Here is a 25,300-nt window from a genome sequence, read left to right as displayed (position 1 = left end):
ACTCGTAAGCTCGTGTTCGTCCCTTATTCGTGGGATAGGTCCCGAGGTTAAATGAAAAATCAGTGCTGAAGGCAAATATTTCCATTCATGTTCCGCGTTGTTTGAATCCTGTTATTAGAGCTTTTACGTTGTACAATCTGATTCACGTTTTCCTGAATCTGGTTCTATGTTATTATTCTTGTACTTCAATTCGGTTTGAATTTGATGTTACTGTTGAAAAATTTGATATTTCAGAATCAGAGTTGTACTTTGTTGAATGAATGGAGAAGAGCTAATAATAATAAATTGCAGGATATTAGTAAAAAGGAGAGCTACAGTTCATTGCAAATTGTTTGTATTGACACAAAATGTTCATGGTAAAATGTACATATATTCCAATATCCAGAGATATCAAAGAAACGTACCTCTATTTAATCGTGTCATAAAAATATGAATTTTCATATAAATTTACAATGCAGTCGTGTCCGCACTCGGATGTTATTGGAATGAATTTTTCCTTAAATCAATTATGCTGTGGATGTTTAAATACAAGAACAACAAACAGTTTTTCCACCAAATAAAAATTTCTGAACTCTGCTCGCAACATATGGCGCCCCAATTTCCCCACGCTAGATGCTTCAGAACACTCAGCATCTTCCTGACACATTTCGATCCCCGCACACGAAGTTCATCCCACATCAAACTCCGTTCTCCCGAAACTCTCCAGACCCGCCAGTTATCAAAGACACCCCGCAGCATTCCCGCCATAACTCAAACGTAAAATCGTAATCCGTCGTCGGAAAATTTTCATTTCTGCTCCGTTGACCGTCAGATCGATCCATCATCTCTGACAGTATCCACACACCGATAACCCGCACCGTCAAAGGGATCGTCCATCGAGCTATCCAGCGGAGTCATCGAGCGTGTTTACCGTCGGCAACGCTCCAATCAGCGCGGTGCCTCTCTGCAAGCACCACAGAAGCGGCACTCGATAATAGTGGAGAGTCAGCCACGAGTTCTCGCATTGTCGTACTGATTTTTACGACAGAGAAGTGGATGCCGTCTGGCCACGAGGGTGCTCCAATTTAATTTGCATAGCCATCGTACCAGCGGGCATACTCCTTTCGCGCGTCGACAGACGCTCGGTTCCTGGCTTGGATCAGGCCTGAGCAGGATTGCCACACGAATTTCCGTCTTGAGTATAGCGGAGGAAGATATAACAGATGTTCTATTGGCATAAATCTAGGCCAGAGCTGTACAAACTAGAGCAGCCGTGACTTCAGTGGTTCCCCACTCCCATCTACATGGTTGCGGAGAGGAATAGAGACGCTTTGTGGTCTGTCATAGTCGTCTCTTTAGCGCACACATTTCTATAACAGGGGTCCGCTAGTAGTCATTGGAAGGGGAAGCAAGTACATGAAGGGCCCCTACGCTGGACAGCTATGATCTAGGCTCTAGATCCAAGCGAGATCTTAGCACCACAATACAATAACCATATATGTACCTATAAGTATACATGTGGCATTGGGTGTTCTTCCAATCAGTCGCCAGGGAAGCCAATATTAGAATACAGATCTATACCTCTCTCTTCTTGTTGGCTGTTTAGAAACACCCTGTATACGACCCATGTTGTCACAGTTCACCCGTTATTTCTTCCCCCGCTATACCTTAGGAGGGAATTGGTGCAGCAACTGTGGGCCTGAGTCATCCTCTTTACCAGCCTCTGCCACAGGGTTACGCCTCGTAATCGTCGGATCACGGCTGTGCGAGGATCACACGCATTACTGCGTTGCCACGGAATTAATCAAGCCTATCTATATTAGAAGGCATACCCTGCGGTCAGATTAGAATCCCAAGCAATTCGCCGGACCTGGACGTTAATGGAACCACGCTCGTCGAGGGGTTTCCCTCCGCCCATACATAATATCCGCGCCTCGTCAAAGAAAGATTCGCCCCCTCGCGACCGCCATCGGGCACGATAAGAATCTACCGCGGCTGAAAATTGTAATTTTCGAGCTGCGTTCCGTGCAGGGGGATTTTAAGCGGATTAGAGCGTCGACCACGCGTTCTCGGAACGCGTTTGGGGATTTTCGACTAGGCAAAGGAGAGGCACTCGTTTGCTGCGTTTTTTTAGGGTGCACAAGTTGTATCGATTGCAGCTTTATCATCGAGGAATCGATTCATTCTTTTTCTTTTTTTTTTCTTTTTTGAGATTCAAGAGTTTTAAGCCCATGAGAAAAGTCCTCATTTTGGGGATAATGTTTATAGGATTAGTGAGAATTTTAATTGTCATGGTGACTTTTTTCTGGTGTTATATTCTTATTCACTGGTGGATTAGGTTGGGAAATTTTAGAAAAAATAAACTTTTTATAGATGGATGGTATTTATTTGAAATGGCATTTGTTTGTACCAAACAGGCTTTGTTTTTATAGGAATTTTGCTTTTTGATTGACGCGTCATTATTACTTGGTTTATAACTGGCTGAAACCGGGATGCAATATGCAAATATTGTAAATGTTGTACATTTAGTTCGGCGTTAACGTCAATTGCCTGATATCTCATTTCCGATTAAAAACGGGCCGAGGTAAATAAACGTATTCAATACCATTGGGAGAGTTAATTTAATATTGACGTTGCATACCACTTGCAACTCTTTTTTTTTGTGTCTTGCTTCGACGCATAAAAGCTTACGATATTTTGTTGTTTGGGATTCTCGTTTGTACGTTCCCGAGCACCGAGCGAAATGGTATTAAAAATGTCTCCGTGGAGAATTGACTGACATCAGTTTTATTGGGAATCCACGGTGATCTGAATAAATATATTTATTGTCGTGCAATTATCTCGTTTGTTTGAGTACGAGCACTTCTGGATGAGAGAAGGCAAAACGGGTAATGATCGTCGCGAGGTAAAAGCAAAATGTTTACGGTTGCAGCGTGGCTCGATAAGCAATAAGAGAACAAGGAAAGTTCATAACGTATCGATAATGCTTAAAAACAAATGGATCCTCTACTAGTCCCCGATGTTTACGATCGCTGGCAGTAACCGTTATCGTTCGATCGATCGTAACGATTTCTAGTTACCTGCACCTGATTCCGCGAGTTTGGAGAGTGAACCCGATCAGGAACGTACCGTTACCTTCTGTTTTATCACTGTAGTAGAATCCTTCTTGTTGGCTGGCTACAATCGTTCTTTTGCGCTAATAAACGATGGAAAAAATGCGGGTGTCCTTTTAGTTCCTAAATTTCTAATATCTAACTTTTTTAACTTCATTAGCGTAGTTTTGTCGAGAATATAATGAATAATGATTAAATTTCTAAATTTTTAAATTTTTGAATTTTTAAATATTTGAAATTTCAAACCTTCGAGTTTCCAGACATTCAAAAATTTAAATAAAAAATTTTTCAAATTCTAGAGACTTTGTCGTCGAAATTTCTGGTTTCCAGTTTCCGAAACTAAATTGCTTATCTCTTCAAGAATAGTTTCGCAAACTGGTCTGTAAACTATAACTAGACTAGGTAACTCTGAGTAGGTATAAAAGACATAGTAATTAATATTCCAACGCTGTGACCCTTATTGTTAGACTAGTTTACCTGCATCAAAATTATTAATAACTTACAGAAACTACTCTACTGTATATTTCCCCCCAACCTTATTTCCAATCTTTACTTTTAGTTCCTGCCCACTTTCCTCAATCAAATTATCAAATATAAAATATCTCTTGAACATCTAAATTTAATAACACCTGAACAAAGCGAGTTACTGTATATCTTAACTATACCTAAAAGTTTCTCCTCAACTTTCATGAATAGACAATCATAGGTGAGACGTTTCATAAGGCGAGCAAGCAGAATATGTCCCATAATCATGTGCTCTCTTGTACCTTGTTATAGTCGGCACTCACCCGTCGATTCGAATTAACGAAAGCGTCGCAGTGATTGGTATTACCAGGCCAAGGACCGGAACGAATTTCGAGCTCCGTAACTGTTTCCGTAGCAGAGGGTATTACAGAGGGCTTAGTACAGGATGACATCGAGGATAGGAGTAAAGGGTGAAGAGAGATTAGAGGATTGGAACGAAGAGAACCAAGGGGATTGTAGAGATAGAAGAAGGTGCGGGCTAGGCGAGAATCACTCCGTTTGCCATCAAAGACGTTCGTGCTGTGAATTCCAGGAAAGATAAATTCCCCGGACGATATATATCCATACCACTGAATTCCTCTTTCCTCGTCCCTCGGTCTACCCCCCTAACCCCCTGGTCTTGTCGTTTTTACTTCCTCCCCCCTACCCGCAGGTCTACACTTCTTATTTCTCCCGTAGACGTGCTCCAAAGACGTGGTCTATGATCTTTACCGCTTTATATACACAAAGCTGACGCTGCACTCTTTCTTCCTCCTCTCGTTTCCCGTCCTTCTGTCTATTTTCTTCTGGATGCAAACTTATTTTCCCGTTCCATGGCTCGGGGATCCCTCGGTGACGTTTCACGAGTTTTCGGCAATGCTCGACACAGCTTTATTTCGAGCCTGAAAGAGAGTTTACGTGTGCAACTTTGAGATTTATAGGAGAACACTTTTTGCAAGTAAACGGTGAATTATTCTTGGAATAAATTTTAGGGAATTTTTTGTTCAAATTTGAGGATTTAGGTTTTAATGTATGATCGTGTAGAAATAAGTTTCAATAGAAAATTGAAACGTGAGTTGATTTTACTCTCTAGGATGGCTTTATAGATATATGTACCTAATAAGGAATATCACTTCAGTGGCATCTCCCGATTTTAATGAAACTTGGTATACGAATACAGCATCGAATACGAATGAAAAATAAACGATCGACGTTTGCGATACAAAGCTATCGAAAATACATTTACGACGCCGTAAATCTTGAAATCCTGGACAGTTATACGTTAAACTAATCCTCTCGAGGAGTTTGAAGAAAAAGAATCTTGTCCTTTAAATAACTCAGCCGATCTAAGCTGCACACTTAAACAAGACATACCGTGTAAGTGCACTTCCCCCAATGTTCTCAGCGCGATAAATTCGAGCAGATATATTTGTCCGTGGACCCTTTATCGGGTTTTCTTTACGGAGACCATTAAAGCCCAAAGTAAGTAGCGATTAATACCGTGACGGAGCGAAATCCTATAGCTGGAGGGAGGGGCAACCCCGAAGTTTCCGCAGTATCACATGCGTTTCGCGAGACAAAGTTTCTGGCCCGTAGCTGGGTCGAAGCGTTCGACAAATCTAGCATTCCAGGGGATTAAAGACGAGCTCGAGTTTCCCTGATTCCTCTTCGCAAATTACCGGAATTCTGCGAGCGAACTCGCATATTTCACGTTTGATGCGTCGCGAACAAAGGATATCCGAACGAGGGCTTCTTCCGTCCTCAACGTGGGAAGTATAGAGGAGCGTGGGAGGGGAGGACAGAGCAGGGATGGGAAGACTGGAAAATCGTGTCCTCAGAGATGTCAACCGAAGTGGCAGAGTTTCGCGAAGGGAAAGGAGTTTATCCAGTGACACGAGGTGACAAATCCTCTTAACCGCTTTACAACCGTGCATTCTCGCGACTGGCATGCATATATGCAAACGCGCTGGTATAAAGACGTCAGGTCGTCTCCCTTCGTTCGGTCCTTCCATTCCATCTCTCCTCGTTCTCCTCTCTGGGCTCCTTGGCCGCGAGAGACGTGGCTTATCGTGGCGCAGTTGCGTAATGAGCTAGGAGGAACACGCCGCCAGGATCTGGAACAGTTATCCTCGGTCTTTATAATTTTACGGCGCGAAACTGTTACGGCTCATTGTACGCTGCTTTCCCGCCTCAACGCAAACAGCGCTTTCGTTAGGGCTTTTACGACGCTGTAAATGTCGCTTACGAGAGTATATTCGCGTGGATACTTGCCGGAAGTAGGCTACTGTAACTGGGCTGAGCTGGGGGGGTTGATTAATGAAGGAGAGGAGCAACGCCAGTGTTGGTTTACCCGTGTCGGTTGTTACGACCAGGAATTCGTTGGTTAACAGCGCCCGCGACCCGTCGTTTGTCTGTGTCGATTTTTGCGATTCGGAATTTATCGATCACGATTGCCAGGACGGGTGACTTATCGATTTTGGGTTCTTCGGTCCGAGGAATTAGATATAACATTCCTGGGATCTTCAGTTTCTCGGACAGAGGAATTTCAGTCGATGAGAATTATTAATACTGATTTTGGCGAGCAGTTTGTCGCTAGTGGTTCACTCATTTGTAACTGTTATTAGGGTCTAGGACCTGTAGAGGTTTCTAGTACTCGATGTTTGTGAGAATTGTTCCTTGCGGCTCGAGAGTTGTTCGTATCGGTTCCAATATCTCAAGGTTTACGTTAGTGGTTTCTATATCGCGCTATTTATTGATATCGACTACTGGGACCTGGAAACTGTGGGTACTGCTTCTCGGCGTTTGCTGGTTCCACTTTTTAACTTAGGTTGATTCCTGTATTATGTTACCCTCTGTTTGTAAAGTAGTCTGGAGAGACTTATAATCTTCCATAAAAATATTATTAATATTATATTACAACATAATTAATTCCCATAAGCTGATACACATGTCGGGGTATTTATTGATATCGACTACTGAAACTTAGACATAGGTACTGCTTCTCACTATTTATTCTAATTTTGGCTTCAGGTCGACTTCTTTATTACACTATATTCTATTTGATAAATAGTCTGAAGATTTTTATAGTCTTCCACAAAGAAACATTAACTATAATAACAATATAGTTAATCAATATAACAGACATCCCAGTATCTCAAACTCACCACCCTAAGTTCCTCTAATGCTCTTACTACAAAATAATTAATTTCCATAATCTGGTATACATTTTCATTAAACCCCAAGGTCCAAAGACATTACCTATCAGGTAACCCCACAATTCATGCGACCCAGCCTTCAGTATTAGACACTTCCCCAAGCACATAGATTTTCCAATCAACGCGACCGTTTATTAACGTATCGATCTCCGGAGGAACTAGGGGATGCGTTCTACTTGCTAACTAAATCTGCTATTGTGACGAAGACAAGCGTGTTATGCTCCTTGATTTCATAAAGTCTGATCGGCAGCGATGGTCCCTCGGCCGTGTCGCGGCCGCGCGAGTTTCGAACGACAATCGCGCTTTCACTTTCCATCATAGCAACGTGCTCAGATACAGATCGCGGTCTGTTGACATCCATTGATCATGACATGAATAATGAATGGATACACCGGCTGAATAATGCATGCATCAACGTCGAACAACGTTCGATGCTTGTGTATAACTAGTTGGATATACCGTGGGGGGACGTTGATGAACACAGGTCGTTCGTTGCTAAATGATATTGGGATCGTAGGTGATAAAGTGTATAAGTCCTGAATCCTTCAGTGTCTATGGTTCACTGGCCTTTTCAACGAAGGTAATTCGAGAGGCGAAATGAAGAGAGAAGGTTTTCTAATTGGTTCCAAAATGGGCTTTTATTATTTAAATACTAATTCAGACAGTAGGTATTTGTTGTATGAGATTGTTAGGAACAGCAAACATTATTAACTTAGTACCAAATTTTGAAACAGATGTATTTGGTTCACACTGTATAGTAACATCAATATAAACGTGTGAAGTTAAGTTTCATAATGAGCAATAATTCTTTAAAGTTCGTCATATTTCGTCACCATCATAGCTACTGTGAATCTTGCAATGTTGTATAAAATGTCTATCTTTTTTATTGAATTACGTATGTTATTGTTTAGGAACATTTTCTTAAGATAATTGTCTTTTAAAGAACCCACTTTTCATGAAACAACATTTCTCACTCGGTGAGAGGTAACTGCAGCGGTAAAGAGCATTTAACGAACAAGTGTATTAGAATTTCGATGTCGTTAAATTTACTGTATGCCAAACATCACCTTCTTTCATAGTTCACCAAGACTGTATTAGAGGATGGGGTTGATACAGGCCGACAGCGTACTTTAGAGACGCCAGGTAGTTATAGCTATTTGCGGTCCATCGAAGTCATAATTAGTTTTCCTCGTGCAGCCTTGGTCGACCGAACCTGATAGACAGTTTTCGAGGAAATCAGTCAAGTGTTGGAAATACTGTTTAGTCTTCGTTCAGGTTAAACACTATTCACGATACAAGTTTTAGCAAATTTTGTAACCACATTTTCGTTGCGAAAATCAGTCACGAGATTCACTAAGTCTTTGATCATATGAAAGACTGTTTTCCTAACAGTTTTTTGAACTCATGATTTATTTTATGGGATATCTAAAACAATTTGCTCAATTTGAAGAAAGGATTATACTGAAAAAGTTGGGAATAACGAAAACAGTCTTTGAGGAGTGATTCAGACGAACAGGTATTCTGAATGCTCGAGGCAACCCTTAGACTGTTATGGAGTAGGGGAAGTCTGTTTACTTGGTAAGTCAAAGTCAAAGTCGCAGATCAGTATGTTCCGAAGCATCGTAGCGAACAGTGTACTCAAATATTTCGGTGTTTAATAAACAAGATGAAGTGAGAAGACTCGTTCACACTCGTGCTTCGAGATTATTCATCTCTTGTTTTCTTATTGATTATTCACCCTATACTACACCCATTAAATGCAGCATTTCACAAAATCTGAATTTCCGAATAATGCAACAATTGTTATAGAACAAACACAATAATTACTAATTAAATTTGAATGCAAACACCTCGAAGGGTTAGGTATACATTCAAATATCTCGCCCTTTTCCTGCTCCACATTTCTCATAATTTCCATTTCTCGTGTCTCAGTACTTATTCCTTCTTCAAACGAGTGTAACAATGCGCCACGTGTCCAAAGCTCGAAAATTGGATGACAAAGGGACCTTTTTGTGACAGGATCAGTGAACGAGGCCGGTGTTTTCACTCTTCGCGGCAGACAGGAGGGTGGCCGACGGGCTAGAAGAACAACGACAAGCACGACGAGCACAACGGTGCCGTCCAGCACGACGCTGATTTCTCTGTCGGACGAGGTGGCGCAGCCTGCGGCTCTTTTAGCCCCCGAAGAGGACTCATGGTCTACCAGTTCCTCCGCTACAACCAACGATCCAGTCTCCTTAGATTCAGCTGCCGCGTCGTCAAAGCCTCCCCTCAAACGAGTGGTGAAGCCTCACAGCAAGGTCATACTACCATGCGAACTGGAAGGAAATTACTCGAGGCTGCTGCTGCCGCAGGCCAGGTAATTCGGGCTTCCTTATTGACAAATGGAATGTACATGAACGGATGCAACGAGATCAGTCACGATTTCGTTGCCTCTGCGGTGCTGATAAGTATCTTGTACACAGTATCCCCTTCTTTCTTTTGCTCAAAAGGGAGCTACTAGCAGCTCAGCGATTCTCTAGTCTATTTTTATTTCGAGGTGGATAACAATAGGTTTCTGCTTTCTAAAGACCTGACCTTTTATAGGAAATCTGAATCCTTGATAGCACAAGTGAAATTGTACTGCACTTTGAGTTCTTATTTTTATCGGAAAAGAGTTTTCAAGATTTCACTTGCTGAACGATTGTAAATATACTATAGTAGAGACTTTGATAAGTATTCAGATTTTTTGTAAGCCTAAAACAGTAAAAAATTGAAACCTAGAGAACACTACCAAGCTTGATAAGGGAGTGCAGAAAAATAGACTTGACTTAATTAATAGGTTAGTTTGATAGCTCAAATATTAAGAAGGTTAAAAATAAAGAGTTGAATTTCTATAAATCATCAGGTTAGTGCAATTAACGTTCCATTGAAAGCAATTTAGTTTATTCGTGGAATGTAGGGTAGAAAGTATCGTTAATTATTCTATAGAGGAGAGTGGCATTTTCGAGAGAACCAAGTTTACGCATGCCTCTGCTATTGTCGTATCAAATTAGTTCCCTAATTGGCATGAATTGTCTTGTTAGGAGCTACAGAATACGGCCAGCAACATGGTTGCACGAAGGAAGTCCGGTGGATATGATTACAATCAACACGAAAACCGAGATGAGTGGAACAGGGCACAGATATATTGGCGATTCCACCACAGCAGAGTTGCATATAGACAACGTTAGATTAGAAGATGATGGTATATGGGGCTGCACACTGGAAGACGACCAGGGGAAAATCCTTTCTGGGAGACCTGTGAAACTCGTCGTTCTCGGTGAGTCACTATCTTTGCTATATACAGCTTATTATTACTAACTTGTTCAGTCTGTTTTTAAACTTGCTGGATTTTATCATGAAACACGATATCACGAATGAAAGTCTTGATATTTCTCTTGCAAAGCATTTCGTTGTTAGAGAGAATATTTTTAGGGGTTAAATTTAACGCATCTCTAATAAAAATTATAAATAAAGCGAACGTTACACATTTCTATGAAAGTAGAAAGCGGAGTAAATTTATGCAAAGCTTTTTTATAACGTATGAATATAAGTTCAGAGATTTTGGAGCGTAAATATAACAGAGAACGCTCATATAAACGTTTGCCTGTTTTTTAACAAGGATTATGGAAATACAAAGCTGTTTGAAACTTGAAAATAAAGTCAAATAGGGTAAATGTTTATACGGAGCTCGTTCTCGTTTTTCTGTCCCGAGTTCGCTCTCAGAGTTACGCCCGCATGTTTTGAACCGTCTTGTATAACGCTTTACAAATATTTACGTACAGTAAAGATCCATATTCGAGGGCTTCAGATAGAAAATACGCGTGCAAGTTTGTATTAAATCCCAGCCAGCAACTTAGGTCAATACCTTTCGAAACAACCTCCCCGCAATATTAAACTCAAATACCATTGTAACTCACTAACAAGCCCGGATAAGATTTACATTTACGCGAACCCTCCTCGGTACACCTATCTACAATTCACCTCCGAGGTTACTGCACGCCAACAGCGAGACGTCAAATGAATACAAAAATTCACCAAACCCTAAATTACTACCGGCGGAAGTGAAATTCCCTCCAAGGCTCCCCGAGCGATACAAATCAAAATTCGTGGCAGTGCCGTGAAAGGAGTCTCTCCCTGTTCCCAGCGACGCAGAGATTTTATGCATATTAATTCGCGTCACTTGGAGCGGCACGGCAGCATCGCGGCCGCATGAATATGAATCTGGCGTAAACATTTCGCGTTCCTTTTTTCTTTTCTCTCCCTCTCTGCTCTCCCTGACCACGATGACGGACGTGTCAGCCGCGGTTTTCTGCCCGCGCGCTTGTCCTCCGCGGCGAGAACGTACGCGTACACGTCGAAACAATGCCATCGCGGGGGCGAAACAATCGTCCTCGTGACGCACTTCAACCCTCCCCGCTCGTACCACGGTCCAAATGAACCCGCTGCACGACGCTATGGTCCCTCCCGCGGCGGACCACTTTTGTTTTTAATATCACCGCCGCTGCTCTCGCGAAGGACAGGCCTTTCTTTTATTTCTCGCTCGCGTACACGCGCTAGACGTATACCCTGCTGCTCTTTTCGACGGCTGGTCTCGGGGAAACCTTTTATTCGTCATCCGCGCGTCCATGGTTCATCTGCCGCCACGTACGCGGCGCGATATTTAATTTCACTGCCGCCTCCTTGAATTCCGAGCGGTGCTTATCCCTGGGAAGCGTTGTGGGGACCTGTCGTAACTCGGAGAGGAGCATTTCAGGAATGAGGTTTTTCTTTTCAGCTTTCTTTTTTCGCGGTGGAATATTGATGGGGATATTCGGAGCGCTTGAAAGGGTTGGGTGTTAGGGTGGAATGAGATAAAAAGGGAGAATTTTTTTTATTCGTTGCTTTTAATAAAGGAAAGATAGTTGCTTTGATAGAAAGTTTGTTACTTTTTAGGGGGTTTATGAATTTTTTTGTATTTGCCTTTTCGATTTTATGAGGTTTGTGGAACTCTCTCGCTAGGGAACATCAAAGTGCGATATTTCATTAGTAAGCGTAGAGACGTGTGAAATTTTCGTTTGTAGGTACTCGACAAATTTTAATCATCTCTCTGGGTAAATTCTGTTTTTAGAGGAAATGTGAAGGGTCACTTCTGGTCTTTTGAATATTATGATATAAAAGTAGAGATAAATAGATCTGCAAAATCTTGACTGACGTATTTTCATGGAGTAAGTTTTAGTGTTTTTAGAACTAGTATTGTACTAGTTACTACTAGTACAGATACTAGTAGAATACCAATACAGACCTATACCAATATGACCTTTTCTCATCATTAGGAAGTGTAGAATATAATACTAAACTTTGCTCACCTATTTCTGTAACACCATATGTTGGCAAAGCTTCCAAGAATAACAAAGCTCCCCAACCCCGTTTACAAGAACCACCCAGTACCAAACGATAGTAAAATGGTCGATAACAGGCCCCACAGTACACGTAGATAATCATCGTTCCATCGTCCTTTGGAAATTCCACTGGCTCATCTTTTATGTAGCCCGCGAAAGAGCATAGGGAAACGAAGGTAGGGAACCGCTAGAAACGGGTAACGTCGTTCTGCGTCTGATGGGGATAGATTTGCTTAGCGCCCTCCGGGGGTTGCCAGCGGTGAATCCGCGAGCGAGAAAAAGTTAAGAGTAATGCGCGTTTTATGCGGCTGCCCGACCAAATTCCCCGTATTTTACTCGACAAATAGACAGAAAAGCGACGATGGGCAGAGGCGAAGGTTCGCGCGGGCCTCGCGTCGCCAGATCGCGCACATCGGCGTGGGTGTTCGGCAAATTCGTTTAATTTCGCTCGATAACACTCCTCCCCTTGTTTTCACATTCTTCGCGGCGATTAAGTGGCCAAATGGCGAGGTAACGAACGCATCGCGCCACAGAACACCCCCCAGCTTCCGCTTTTCTTCGCCAGCCAACGATCTCTTTTTGCCGCGTTCTCCACACCTTCCCTCTCTTTTCCTCCTTCGCCTGGTCCCTGTCCATCTTTCGCTTTCTTTCCCTTCCGAAATTCAATTTACTAGCTGGTTCTTGGGGCAGGATAGCCTGAAAGAGCGGAAGCGAGCGTGTTGCGGCGAACGTCTGACCGTGACAACGGGGCAGACTATTGCCGCTTAACGGTACTTGTTCCAATCACAATCTTTCGATCCCCTTGACTTTCCTTTTAACTTCGCCGTTCGACCTATCGGCCCACCCTTTCTCCACCCAAGAACCACCCCTGTCTACTGGTCCATAAGGCTGACGGGACTGGTATAAGGTACAGGGAGAAATCTTGTTGTCCGACGCGAACAGGGGGCATTCCACTGTCTGACCAATATCAAGGCTTTCTCCTTTATCTGGCCAGACTGCCGCGATACTACTCGCTCGGCCAGCGCTGCCTGAAACTCCATCGAAACCACGCCAACGAAATTCGTGGCATTCCGCTTTCCTTCTCCCCTTTGACCCCGCCACTCGACCCTCCTGCGCCGCCACCCGCGCGCAATATTGTCTCTCGATGGCGTTCGATTCTGGAAGGTTTGCATGATAATGGTCTGATTCATGTAGACATCGACGGAATCGTTCTTTATAAGTTTCGAGTGCTCGATCCCTTTCTCCATTTTTCGGTACCCATTCACTACCTCTAGCGTGCTCTTTCGTGGCTTCTTTGGCGAATTTCGCAAGCATTGCTGATGGGAGTAAAATGTTGATCGAGGAGGTGACGAAGCAGTTTAGGGAGTGGAATTACTCGGTTGCTTGAGAGGGATTTTCAGTGGTTTATATTTTTCTAAGTATTTATCAGTTTGGGGTGTTGTGGCCATTGAGAGGCTCGTATATTTATACGACAAGCTTTGTCAATTTTTGTCCTTTTTCAGGAGAGTAAAAAATATTAGTCTTTTTGTATCTTGTTCAGTGGATTAGAACTTCTTTATCAAAATATTCATTGTGCTGTTAAGTAAGTATGTGACAATAAACTACACTTTGGTAGTATTCTCAGCCTCATGAAATGCACTAAACCTCAGGATCAAAATATCTACTATCAAATATCAACTCTAAGAGCTCGAATTTCAGCTTCATATCCTATACCTTATACAACACAAATCCAACATTTACATCGCGTACTAAAATTCATATTAACGCGAACGTATCGAACCAAAAGATTTCGTTAAAACAGAATTCCTCATGTTAATCACTCCCCCAAGCGTCATCAGATTCGCACTGCAACTGGCAGCGCAGTCAGTGCAAGAAAATAAAGAAGACTAACGCAAGCGCGACGGTGTAATGGGAGAGGTTCAGCGCAAATTGCTGTCATAAAACTTAATCCTGAAGCCATATTTCACGGGATTATAAAATGGAGAGGCTCTTCTCCGCGCTATCTCCCCCGAAACAGATTTTAATTAGCACGTTTGCTGAAATTTCCCCCGAAGGAAAAAGAAAATGCCCAATTATATGCTCTCGAACGAGAAGTCGATCTGTGCGCCTCGAACGCGACACGCCTTTCGCGCGGAATTAATTAAAAATACACGCTACCACCACCGCGATACGTCTCGTTATCTCGAATCGTTTATAGGTTTATCGCGACGCGGCGCCAACAGTCATTTAGCGTCTCCTCCCTGGGGCGAACTTAATTAGGCAGTCGAGCTTTCGGCTCGCCGCGCGACGTATCCCGCAAGATAAAAGTATTGTTTAACCGTAAACCGAGCAAAGCCCTTCTTTTTGTCCCGACGTCGGCGCTCCTCGTGCCGGGACAAAAGGGAAAGTTTGCTGTGGAAGGGCCACGGGTTGCTCATTGTTTCCACCGTTGTCGCTACTCAAAACTGGAAGCCGCGGAAGCGCCGCCTAGGAGGGGAGTGCACACTGTCACGGAGACGTTTACACGGGGTATTTATAACGGACTGGCAAGTGTAGTCAGCGGGACAGGCGAAGAAAGCTCGTTGTCGACTCACTCCGAGGAAATTTCGGCTGTTCTGAATTACTCTTACAAGGGAAGCACCGCAAGTTGTCGACTCCAATTTTAATGTGCTTCTGTAAAGTGATAGTATATTAAGAGATTGCTAATGCTGTTTGTGGAATACTAGATGCGGTTATTAGGTAGTTTTTAAGATATGAGCAATTAAAGTAGCTTTTCTTGGGGAAGTAGAAAGAAAGAAATTAGGCGTTGTGAATAGTAAGAGTGAACTCAACAAATTCGTATTTCGAAGAAAACGTTTTTTATTTGTTTCCTATAAGTAGGAATGAAATAAAAAATATTTTTGAAATTGTTGAGTTTATTCTAGTAAGGGTAGTAACCCCCAATCTCTCAAATGAAAGTGTGATATACAATCGTTTGTTGCAAGTTCGTTGTACAAATGAAAATGAACAAATAAAAAGCTGTGGATAAATGGGATTCCAATCCAAACAACGTCCGGAGAATGCAAATTCCCAGATAGATGATAAGTTGACTTCTCTAACACTTCTTCAGAACCACTTCTTTCTCGTTCTGCTACGTGAAGAAGGTACGAAACTTTGATTGCTCATATCTTCGAACCTACTCGATAATTATATCTAATATTTTACAAATAGCTACAAATAGCAATAGCAATTTGCACACGATCACTCTGCAAAATTACATTAAAATTGTAGTCGACAACTTGGGGTACTTTCTTTGTTAGCCTTCTGCTGATTCTGTTTTGGCTTCTCGGTCGAAATCAGTGTATTCAATTATTCAAAACGCTCGAGTAGGTTTGCTCTCGCAAGATCCTCGATTTACGGAATTGCTTGGTGCACAGTCAGCATCAGAAATCTGTACAAAAAAGGCGCTAAAAGGTTCCGACGGGTTCCTCGGTTAAGGAAATTGCTAGCGTTCACTTCTGCCGATCGAATGTTTCACCGGACACCTTCCATCGAATAAATCTTTCAGCCGACGAAGTCAGGGAACGTTCTGTTTCTCGTCGTCGGCTTTCGACATCGGCCACTTTCGTGTTCTCGCTTTTCCAGGTTAGTCCACATCGATCCATGCATGGGTACACGATTTGGTTTGTTTTTTGGTAGAATCGGTGGAGTTCTTCTTTTTATTCTTTCTTTCTAATAATATATAGTTGGTCGAATTTCGAATTCAGGTCGGTTTAAAATCATGGGTTGATTGAGGACGGAGTCAGAGGATTGAAAAAATCTTTTTCTGTTGCATAAAAATATGCAGTTTTTATTTGGTTATATTTTTCGGTAGGAATTCGAAAAATATAGGCTTTTGGTGTCTATTAAACAGTCATGCTTTTATGGTAATGCAGATTCTAAAAACCGGAACTGAAAAATGAAACTTAAATGGAGATTGGTTTCACCTCCAAAATATTGTAACATGTAACTTTATTTTGGATATTTTACATATTTTTACATTTATGCGCATTGTATGTGTATTATTTTGCATATTTAAATTTTGAGGATAGGTATTTGCATATTTGTCAAACAAAAAATATGTTCTGCTTCTGTTCTATTGAGCTGTGATACTGATTTTGCCTCTATAACTTTTTACCTTCATTCACGGTAGCACTGGGTCAATTTTATTTGCAATTAAAGTAAAAACTGACTGTTTGAAATAATACATATTTGGATTCGTTATCTTTACTTATATTACTGGAAAATACGGAAAATATTAATTTATTTGATACAGCAATAATTGGCAGTAGTGATCTACATGTACCATATTTTCTTATTTCAAAAACAAAAAGAGAAACATTCATAGAAATAATCCCATTTCCCAGAGGTATATTTTATAACATATTTCGTTACTTTATACATAAACGAAATAATGATATGAAAGAATATATTCCTAAAAATAATATTACTAGTTTGCTAAAATTGTGAAAATTAAATTAAAAAATGAGCTGTTTTTATTTAAATTGTAAAAAAAAATGAAAAATTAATCTGACAGTTTTAACCATTCCTTTGATATTAAGCAACACACGCAAACATTTTATTAGAGACTCCCACAACCCAAACACTATTAGCAAAATTATAAAAAAAATTCTTTCATCACTGAGTCGTTGAGTAAACAATAATTTTCACTCACAAATAATTTTAAACTTATCTTACTTGCATCACTCTTCTAAAAACTCTAGAAAATAAATATTTCAATATATTTCAAATGTGCCGAAGTCTGACCCATGCTGTACATACATCCCTTCACATTCTAGTTTCACTAATCGTAAGATTTCCTGCCATCTCGCATTTTCGCCTTGCACAGTTCTAATCAAGTTTCCTATGCCCTGGCGTTCCACAGAAGGCAAATCGATATCAATCGTCCGCTGGGAGCCGAACATACGCGGCTATTTCGACTAAGTTGACCTTAATATATCGTCTTGTCCGCGGCGCCTCGCGCATACCTGTCCTGGGATCGTACATGCACTTAGACAATCGTCGTTCCGGACCAGTGGGACAGGGGCATTAATGCAGGTGGTGTAAATTAGCGCATCAAAGCCCTGTACTATACTACCACGTCGCCCAGTGATTATTGATGCGAGCCAACCATTGGCCACTAACTACCCATTGATTAGCTGAAGGTTTCCGCGTAATTAATGGAACATTCTGAACCGCTGATGGTTTCGATCGATCCCCAGGTATCCTTATCTTTATAATCCTCCTCGACATTCCTGACTCTTGCCCGAAATTCAGTCCGAGGCGAAGAAGTCGCGTTCACCAACGTTTTCAATTTATTTTTCCCACGTAGTCATTAATCTTCCGCCTATTCCCCAGCTGACAAAGAGGGCGAAAAAAGATCGCAAGACTACCGATCGATCGAGTGCAATCTCAGCACCTGTCATCAATTATTTCGCAATATCCCCTAGCATCGAGTGTAACGACAAAAAGGAGACAGCGAGCAAAGCTCGTTTGACTATGAAATCCGGTTTACGTTCACTTTGCCAACAGCTACGATGATTCAATTCCGTCAGTCGATCATTATCGTACGAGCTGTTGAGCATCGAACGCGCCGCGACGCTGCTCGGATCGAATCGGCGCGCGTGTTCGCGCGCACGCATACTTGGACGCGCGCAATGCGATCGATGACGCGCGCCACATTCGAGTCTTGTTATTAGCGATTCGATTCTGTTTGTATAGCTTATACGGTCCAGCCAGCAAAAAAGGCTATTTGACGATCGAGTTTGATCCCGAATACGGTTACATTCGAAGCACCGCGATTCACGTTTAGCATTCGTCCCTCTGTTCCGCGGGTAACTCGATTTCGCAGCTGATTTCCACAGCCACGCATCTACGCTCCCCTGTACCACATTTTGAACTGTATCCCTTTAAATGCCAGTCAAATCTGGTCCACGGGGCCCGCGCGGTAATAATTTTCCGTTTAATTTCGCTGCGTCAATAAGCCACCTCTCGACATTGAATTCACCCTGGTATTTCGTTTGTGAAACACACCACTACACTTAGCTTTGGCTGTTAGTTTCTATAGAGACGCTGCTAATACGATTACTTTGCGTGCAATAGTATTTCCAAATTTCGTGTCTATTATTCTCGGTCTGGCTAGCGAAGGGTTTAGGTGGGTTTTGATGTAAAGCTGAGTAGTTGATGGGAGCGTGATAGTGGTTTGTAGCAGATGCAGGTATGAGATGAAGAAGGAATTCTTTTTGGATGAAGCTGAAGCATAATTTTCCTTTAATTATGTTTGTTGTACCAATGTACAGTTTGTTGGAGATAGAAAATTATTAGAGGAACAGACGATGGAAGTTATTTATTTTCTTTGTTATATTACTCTGTAAATTAAAATTTAATTGATTTCACTGAAGGCGGAAGAGTGTTAAAATAACTGAGTATTAAGATTTATTCCTCCAAGATCTGATTTTTAATATGAAATATAGTTAAAGAGTAATTTAAAAAATAACCACATTATACATTTTCTGTATTTTATTACTGATGAAAAAATATAAAATGAACAAGTGTCGAAGTTTATTTCTCTATTAGATATCTGTTTTTACATTTAGAATAATGTATTTACAAACTGCAATTTTAATTCCCTTTAATGCATTTTAACGCATTATCTTCTTCCACCGTATCAGGTATAAAAGTATTAATTTGCCATGGAAACGTATATTCGTGGATATTCGAGTGGGATTGGCGCGAACACGTGAACAGTATTCAATTTCAAAGTACCACGGTCGATTTTGAGGGATTCCACATTTAATCGCGGTCGTGATATATTTGACTGATCCCGCACTATGGGTATCAACGAAAACGCTCACTCTGCAACTATAGTTTCATACCTTCGAAACCTTAAACCATATATGCTTATAGACACGGCCTGTGTATGGTGTGTGTACAGGAATTTCAGGAATCGAGTGAGGCAAAGACAATGAGGAAAGTGTGACATTACATATGAGTAAAAGAGGATTCAGACACAGGATTAACTTACATTATAAATTATTAAAAATAGTGCAAACATGCTGTGTTCAAGGTTGCAAAGAAATACACAATAACATATAGGCAACCAATCAATTTATGATATAAATAAAATACACAGCAGGCTGACTAGAATTATTTCATTTTTTAATTTACAATTAGAAATAAATAACTTTCCTCCAAAAATTTGTGTACTATTCGTACTTTTATTACTTCTTTAAACTAAAATAAGTTTTAAGAAAATAATTAGTCAGATACCTTTTACAGAATATTATCACTATCTCAATTATTATATACCCTGCCCACACGCGACGTCTCGTAGATGTTTTCTTTTCACTTTAGGAAAATTGTCTGACGCCGTGTTTATAAGTGTACACGATCTAAGTTCGAACCTGACCTGTCCCAAAGCGAATACCTCAGCCGTACGTCTGAAAGTTCCACTCGAAATCTTTTCTGCTCCACTTGAACCGCAATTGAAACGTTACGCAAGACCCATCCCCGCAGCACGTGCCACAGCGTTACCATTAGCGAAGCTACTATTCGATCCTCGTTGTTATCGAGAACATCTTTCCCCTCGACCAGTCCGCCGTTCAAAAAGAGTCTGGCACAAAGTTAATTATCGCGATGAGGCTGTCCTTCAGAGCGAAGTGCGCCTGTATACTCGATGCTTGACGGAGAAAAGGAATTCCTGTTTTCAAAAGCCGTCTCTGCTACCTGTTACCGTCTCGGTCTACTCTTTCAAGTTCCCTCTTATTCGTTCCGCTCGGTTCGAAACTTCGTCCCTTACCTCGGCCCTCCGTCGATCCCGCCCGCCGCCGCTGTCTCTATTGGCGAACACGTGCGCGAGCTTGGACGTGGGTGTGTTGCGGGCCAGCGAACGCAATGAGGCTCGAGTGGCGAGTCAATAACCCCGAGCTTCCGGTCGGCGGTGCACTTGAAGGGCTGTCATTCGAACTGACAACTCTCCTCGATGGTGGACGTTATCGTTCCCTGCGCATTTAGCGATGGTCAACGATACACGCCCGCGAAGAAGGTGCACTTCCTTCGTGGTGCATTGATGGCCGCCTAGGCGACGACAGCCGATCAGATGGGAATGTAATTCTAGATGGGCGACGGGGGGCTGTTTGGACGCGATAGCGAGGGAAGTGGTATTCTTGATAAGAGCTTCGATTTTTTTTTTGTGGGCGCTGAGAATGTCCAAAGAGGATAAAAATTGTCTCTAGACTTTAAAATAATTTAACTTAGTTATCTTTTTTAGAAAGAATTCGTTTAGTCTTGGAATAATTTGTCTGTGTCGTAAAGAATTATTTTTAACTTTTAACTAATGATCTTTTCGATCATTGATAGAGAACAAAATTCGATAAACTCTGAGAGAAAAATCTTGCTGTTCAATAATTATAAAATTAGTATAACATTAATTGTTAGATAGAAATTTTTATTAGAAAATATTAAGGGTTAATTGCTTAGTTTTTAGTAAACCTAATAAAACTGGAACTAGAACCTGTCTTAATTTTCGGTTATTTATTATAATCCATAAAGTAGGAACTTGATGAAAATTCAAATCATAATTTATTAGTATTAAAATTGAACATTTAGCTATTAAAAACTCCTTTTAAATATGAGTTTAAAATTTAGTTAGTAAATGAAGGTCCTATAATATTTTAGAAGCTTAGGAGCAGCAAGAAAATATCCAGGGTTTTAAAGGCTAGAGTTCACTAAATAAACGGGGGATATCGTGGGCTAGAGATCGAATTTTTCGTAAGAATAGTATAGAACAAATCTCTGGTGGTATACAAAGGGGAGAAGGCAGGGGTTAACGTTTATGAGCAATATCATAGGGCTTAGTTTGAAATCCTATGAAGCTTGGACCGCCCCCACACATCATACGGCACAAACTCTGGTCATGGAAACATAGAAACCTATACTCCACTGGAATATTTCAAACTCTCCATTTTCGTCGTAAAAGGCAATACTCAAAGGAAGCAGTCGGAAGAAATGAACTCGTTTTATGCGGTCATAACGCTGTTTTAATTGCAAAACTAGTGAATTAAAGGAAAGTAAATGAACGCAGCACAAAGGAAACTTCGCGGGAATGAGTTTCACCTAGAAGATGACGTTAATAATAAGCCAATGGTGCGACACTTTGTACAGTCGCATAAAGAAACGTGGGCGGGGAACGACTGTCGATTTATTAAGCTCCGTTGATCAATATCGTCGCCACGAAGATAGTTGATCGACTCTAATCTCAGCCGCTGATATTGCGTGGCAGTTAATTAACTGCTGTCACGTTGCAAATCCTTTAACGCAGCTGCAAAGCGCGATCAGGACACCAATACATGAATCATTGTTCTGTTTTCTGGCCCGTGAGGAACGCCATAATTAGTTGACTATCTCCAGTCAGTCGTTTGATTGCTTGTTCGGCTGTCGTGCAAACAGCGCCGAAACAATCTCTGTCGTTTTACGCGATTGAATGACAAGGCTGCCTCCCGCGAACCTCGCGATTATGATTTGCGCCACTCACCGTGACGCGGAAGTCCATTCAGAGGAGATTCATTTTGCGCAATTCGCTGTCATGTGTTCAGAGAGCGTACGTAGGTACATTTAATGAGGGTATAGGTATATGTAGATTTATTTCGCGAATATGAAAGATATTATTTGTATAGATAGAGGGGATAATTATATGAGTTGTTTAAAAATATGTGAAAGTGAACTGAGAATTTGAGTAGATACTTGAGAATTTTAGAAACTGAATACTACAGTGAACTTGTATATCTGAGCATCATAGTATCTGAGTACTCGAGAAATCTAAGTACTCTAGATACCTGAGTACCCTAGATGCCTTAAAGATATGAGATTTTTTAAAAATCTTACATATCTTAGATTCCTTAGAGATCCTAGATACCTTAGGTACCTTAGATATCTTAAATACCTTAGACACCTGAGGTACCTTAGATATCTTAAATAACTCAGAGACCTTGGGTACCTTAGATACCTTAGATACCTGAGCACCTTAGATACCTTAGATACCTGAGCACCTTAGATACCTGAGTGCCTTAGATACCTGAGTGTCTTAGATACCCGAATGTCTTAGATACCTGAGTGTCTTAGATACCTGAGGACCTTAGATACCTGAGTACCTTAGATACTTGAGTATCTGAGTACCTGAGTACCTTAGATACTTGAGTATCTGAGTACCTGAGTACCTAAATATTTCAATATTCATCCCATCTAATACAGTCAGCCATCATATTTCTGAAGCCTGAACCAGACCCAGCACAAAACCTTCGCCACGAAACGAGTCAAACTTGGTTAACACAGTCCACAGAGCAGATGTAAATGGCGAATCCGTCAGAGGAGTAGCGTTGTCTAAGTCGAAAACCGGACGAGTGTCGCGATTCTCCCCAGTGAAAAATGGGATACGCGATAGCAGTCGAGACCTGCCTACGTAATAACTTCCTGGCGTCGCGCTATTCTCTCGGCGTGCTGGAATCGAAATGAGGCGAGGTTACGTGTATGCTCGTTTTGTATTTCGCTCACACGGGGACCGAGATGATTGAGGGTCTTCCAGGGAAACGGCCATGTCGAGTAAACGGCAATAAGATCTCCGAGTTTTTCGCCTCTTATCCCTTCCTCAAGGTGCCCCCCTTTCCTCGGGCCGAGAGTACTTACGCTAAATCCACGCCCTCTCTGCCTAACTCTGCCCCCGAACGAGTAATTTTATTAAATTCATTAGCCGTGCTCCATCAAAACCGCACACGCTGGTGCCCACGGTGAAACTTAGCTGTTCCAGGGGGAAAAATATCCTGGCGTTCGGTAAAGTTCTGATTAAAAGTTATGGACGGGACCCTGGTTCGGTCGTATGCACTTTATTTACTGGGTCCCTCGTAATTGGATTTCATGTTGCCCCCAGCAACTTGAAATCCGCCCTTTGTACAGGGATCGAGCGGAACGCTCGACTCCGCGTGAAATTTAATTAAACATTATCAGTCGATAGAAAAATTATGAATTATTTAACATCTTTCGGGGCATTTTCTCTTCTCTCGCTGCTGAATGGCTCTGGGTAGTGGACCACTGGTTACCTATCGTTTAGATGTTAGTAGCAAGTAGCAGGGGGTGCCTTGAGACATCTCAACTCGAGGAGCGGAATTCAAGGAGTCTCGAAATGCTTTTCGAGGTTATCATTATATAATTGGCAGTCTTGAAAATTTGAGCAAACTTTCGAGCAACCTGAAGTTTATAAAAATCTTAAGAGCAGAAGAGAGAGTGAAGGATCTATTGTGTACAGTATATCTCAGTTAACCTACTTTTGTTGCCCGCTGCAGTTACCATAATGAAAAATATTTCTCCGGATAAAAAAGGAATTAACTTCACGTATAAAAACTTCTTAACAAGTTATGATAGCAACAGCCGTAACACTCGAGGCTCCTGAGACTTTCAAAATCCTTGAAATATTTAGAGTGTCCGGGACTCTTAAAATATTCAGGACTTTTAGAACTTCTCAAGATTTTTAAGCCTATTTCAATCCCTGCACCAGTCCCATGTGACTTTAAGCTCCCTACTCTTGACAAGGCTAAAAGTCTTCACACAAGCTTATCAAAGTACCTCTGAACAGCTCAGAATAATTGTATCTCCTCTGTAACTCCATTGAACGATTAATCAATCGAGCTCACTTCGATCAGAATACAATTTCGGGTCACTGTTACGGTAACGTCGTTCTAAAGAGGATCGCCCCCTTTAATCCCGAATAAGAACACCTTATCGTTACGCGAATCTGTTTTACGACTTTCGACGACGGACCAGTCGTTACATACCCCATTTCCCATTCACCCTTGCCTCCGCTTAACCCCTGTCGAGCAGAGATTCCAGAAAGGATCCCACATTTGTCTATCAGTCCTCCTGGTCGGACCGACGCGATGGCAAAAAGTCGCTCGCTTCTTCAACCGCGCAGGCCAAGCTCCAGTGATAGCTGGGTACGGGGAGCAGAGGAAATTGGTGTGCTTCATTATACGGAATCGCCTGTATAAAATGGACATCATCACTGGCGTGGCGTAGCCATCAGTGTTATAGAGGCTTGTCGTTTATGTGTGGTTCCTCTTGCCAGATATTCGACTACGTCGCTTCTTCCTTGGTATCTCCACCGTTCGAGCGTTTTAAAATTGAACGAGAAATCGCTGATGACCATTTATGAACATGTCTCTTCGTATAAAGTAAATTTGAGGTAACATGGCTGCTCTAGGTCGAAGTACTGAGGAAGAATTTTAGCGAAGCTTCGGGGATTTCAGTGCTGTGCTGAGTATAAAGAAACTGTGGGTCTGAAATTGGAGAGTGATGATTCTGGGCGTACTAGGACATTGGGTGTTATAGAAGAGATAGAAAAGGTGGTACAGTAAATTCTCGTTGTACATTCGCAAGGTTTTCGATACACGTTCATCGCTATTCCTATCAGAGGAATATATCAGAGACTTCTCTGTTGGGAGGTACTCCTCAAAGATGAAACGAATTTTTATTTAAATTCCATTTCTTTAACTGTGTTCGTGAAAATATAAAATTGCATAAAAATCGGCAGTCTACTTATAACTAACAAACGAAGCCTCAAACACGACATCGTTATTCTTGATTTTCGTCTTATTTTGACATCTAGAATCAGTCCTTTATTCAGAAACTCTCCATATGTCTCTGAATGTTTCCAATCAATGAATATATAACAAGACTTTACTGTACAGTGTCTTTATTTTCATGAAGATTCAGTCTACTGGATTTCGAAAAATCGACAAGCATTTTCTTTCAGAAAGACAGATCTCGAAAGATTAACCTCTCCCGTATTCAAACACCCTGTCCGACTCCCCCTCGAAGAGAAGACACCGATTCCTTGGATTATGATATAAATCGCTGTTCCTCAGTCTTCGGCCCTGGCGAGGCAGCCGCGGTCGATTGTCAATTTTTCTCGGCGTCGTGCGGCTCGTGCTTCATCAATAAGATCACTCTCGGAGAGATTTGCCAGCGGTGAGCGATAGATGGAGAGCGGGTGATAAATATAAGGTGGCAGGGGGCTCGGGACGCTGTATGAAGCGTTGAAAAA

General features: G+C 41.6%; 1 protein-coding gene across 1 annotated transcript in view; it reads left to right on the top strand.

Annotated features, from left to right (window-relative positions):
- Tei (irregular chiasm C-roughest protein teiresias) overlaps positions 1-25,300 on the top strand; it is a 320,721-nt gene that overhangs the window by 150,765 nt on the left and 144,656 nt on the right. Inside the window, exons 3-4 of the mRNA XM_076389111.1 lie at positions 8,831-9,170; positions 9,877-10,112. Of these exons, the coding sequence (XP_076245226.1) occupies positions 8,831-9,170; positions 9,877-10,112 (576 nt within the window). The remainder of the gene's footprint in view (positions 1-8,830; positions 9,171-9,876; positions 10,113-25,300) is intronic.

Source organism: Calliopsis andreniformis, chromosome 12 (genome assembly GCF_051401765.1).
Source record: "Calliopsis andreniformis isolate RMS-2024a chromosome 12, iyCalAndr_principal, whole genome shotgun sequence".
Classification (NCBI taxonomy): Eukaryota; Metazoa; Arthropoda; class Insecta; order Hymenoptera; family Andrenidae; genus Calliopsis; species Calliopsis andreniformis.
The sequence above is the reverse complement of the archived record's forward strand: the minus strand, read 5'-3'. Positions and strand labels throughout refer to the sequence as shown.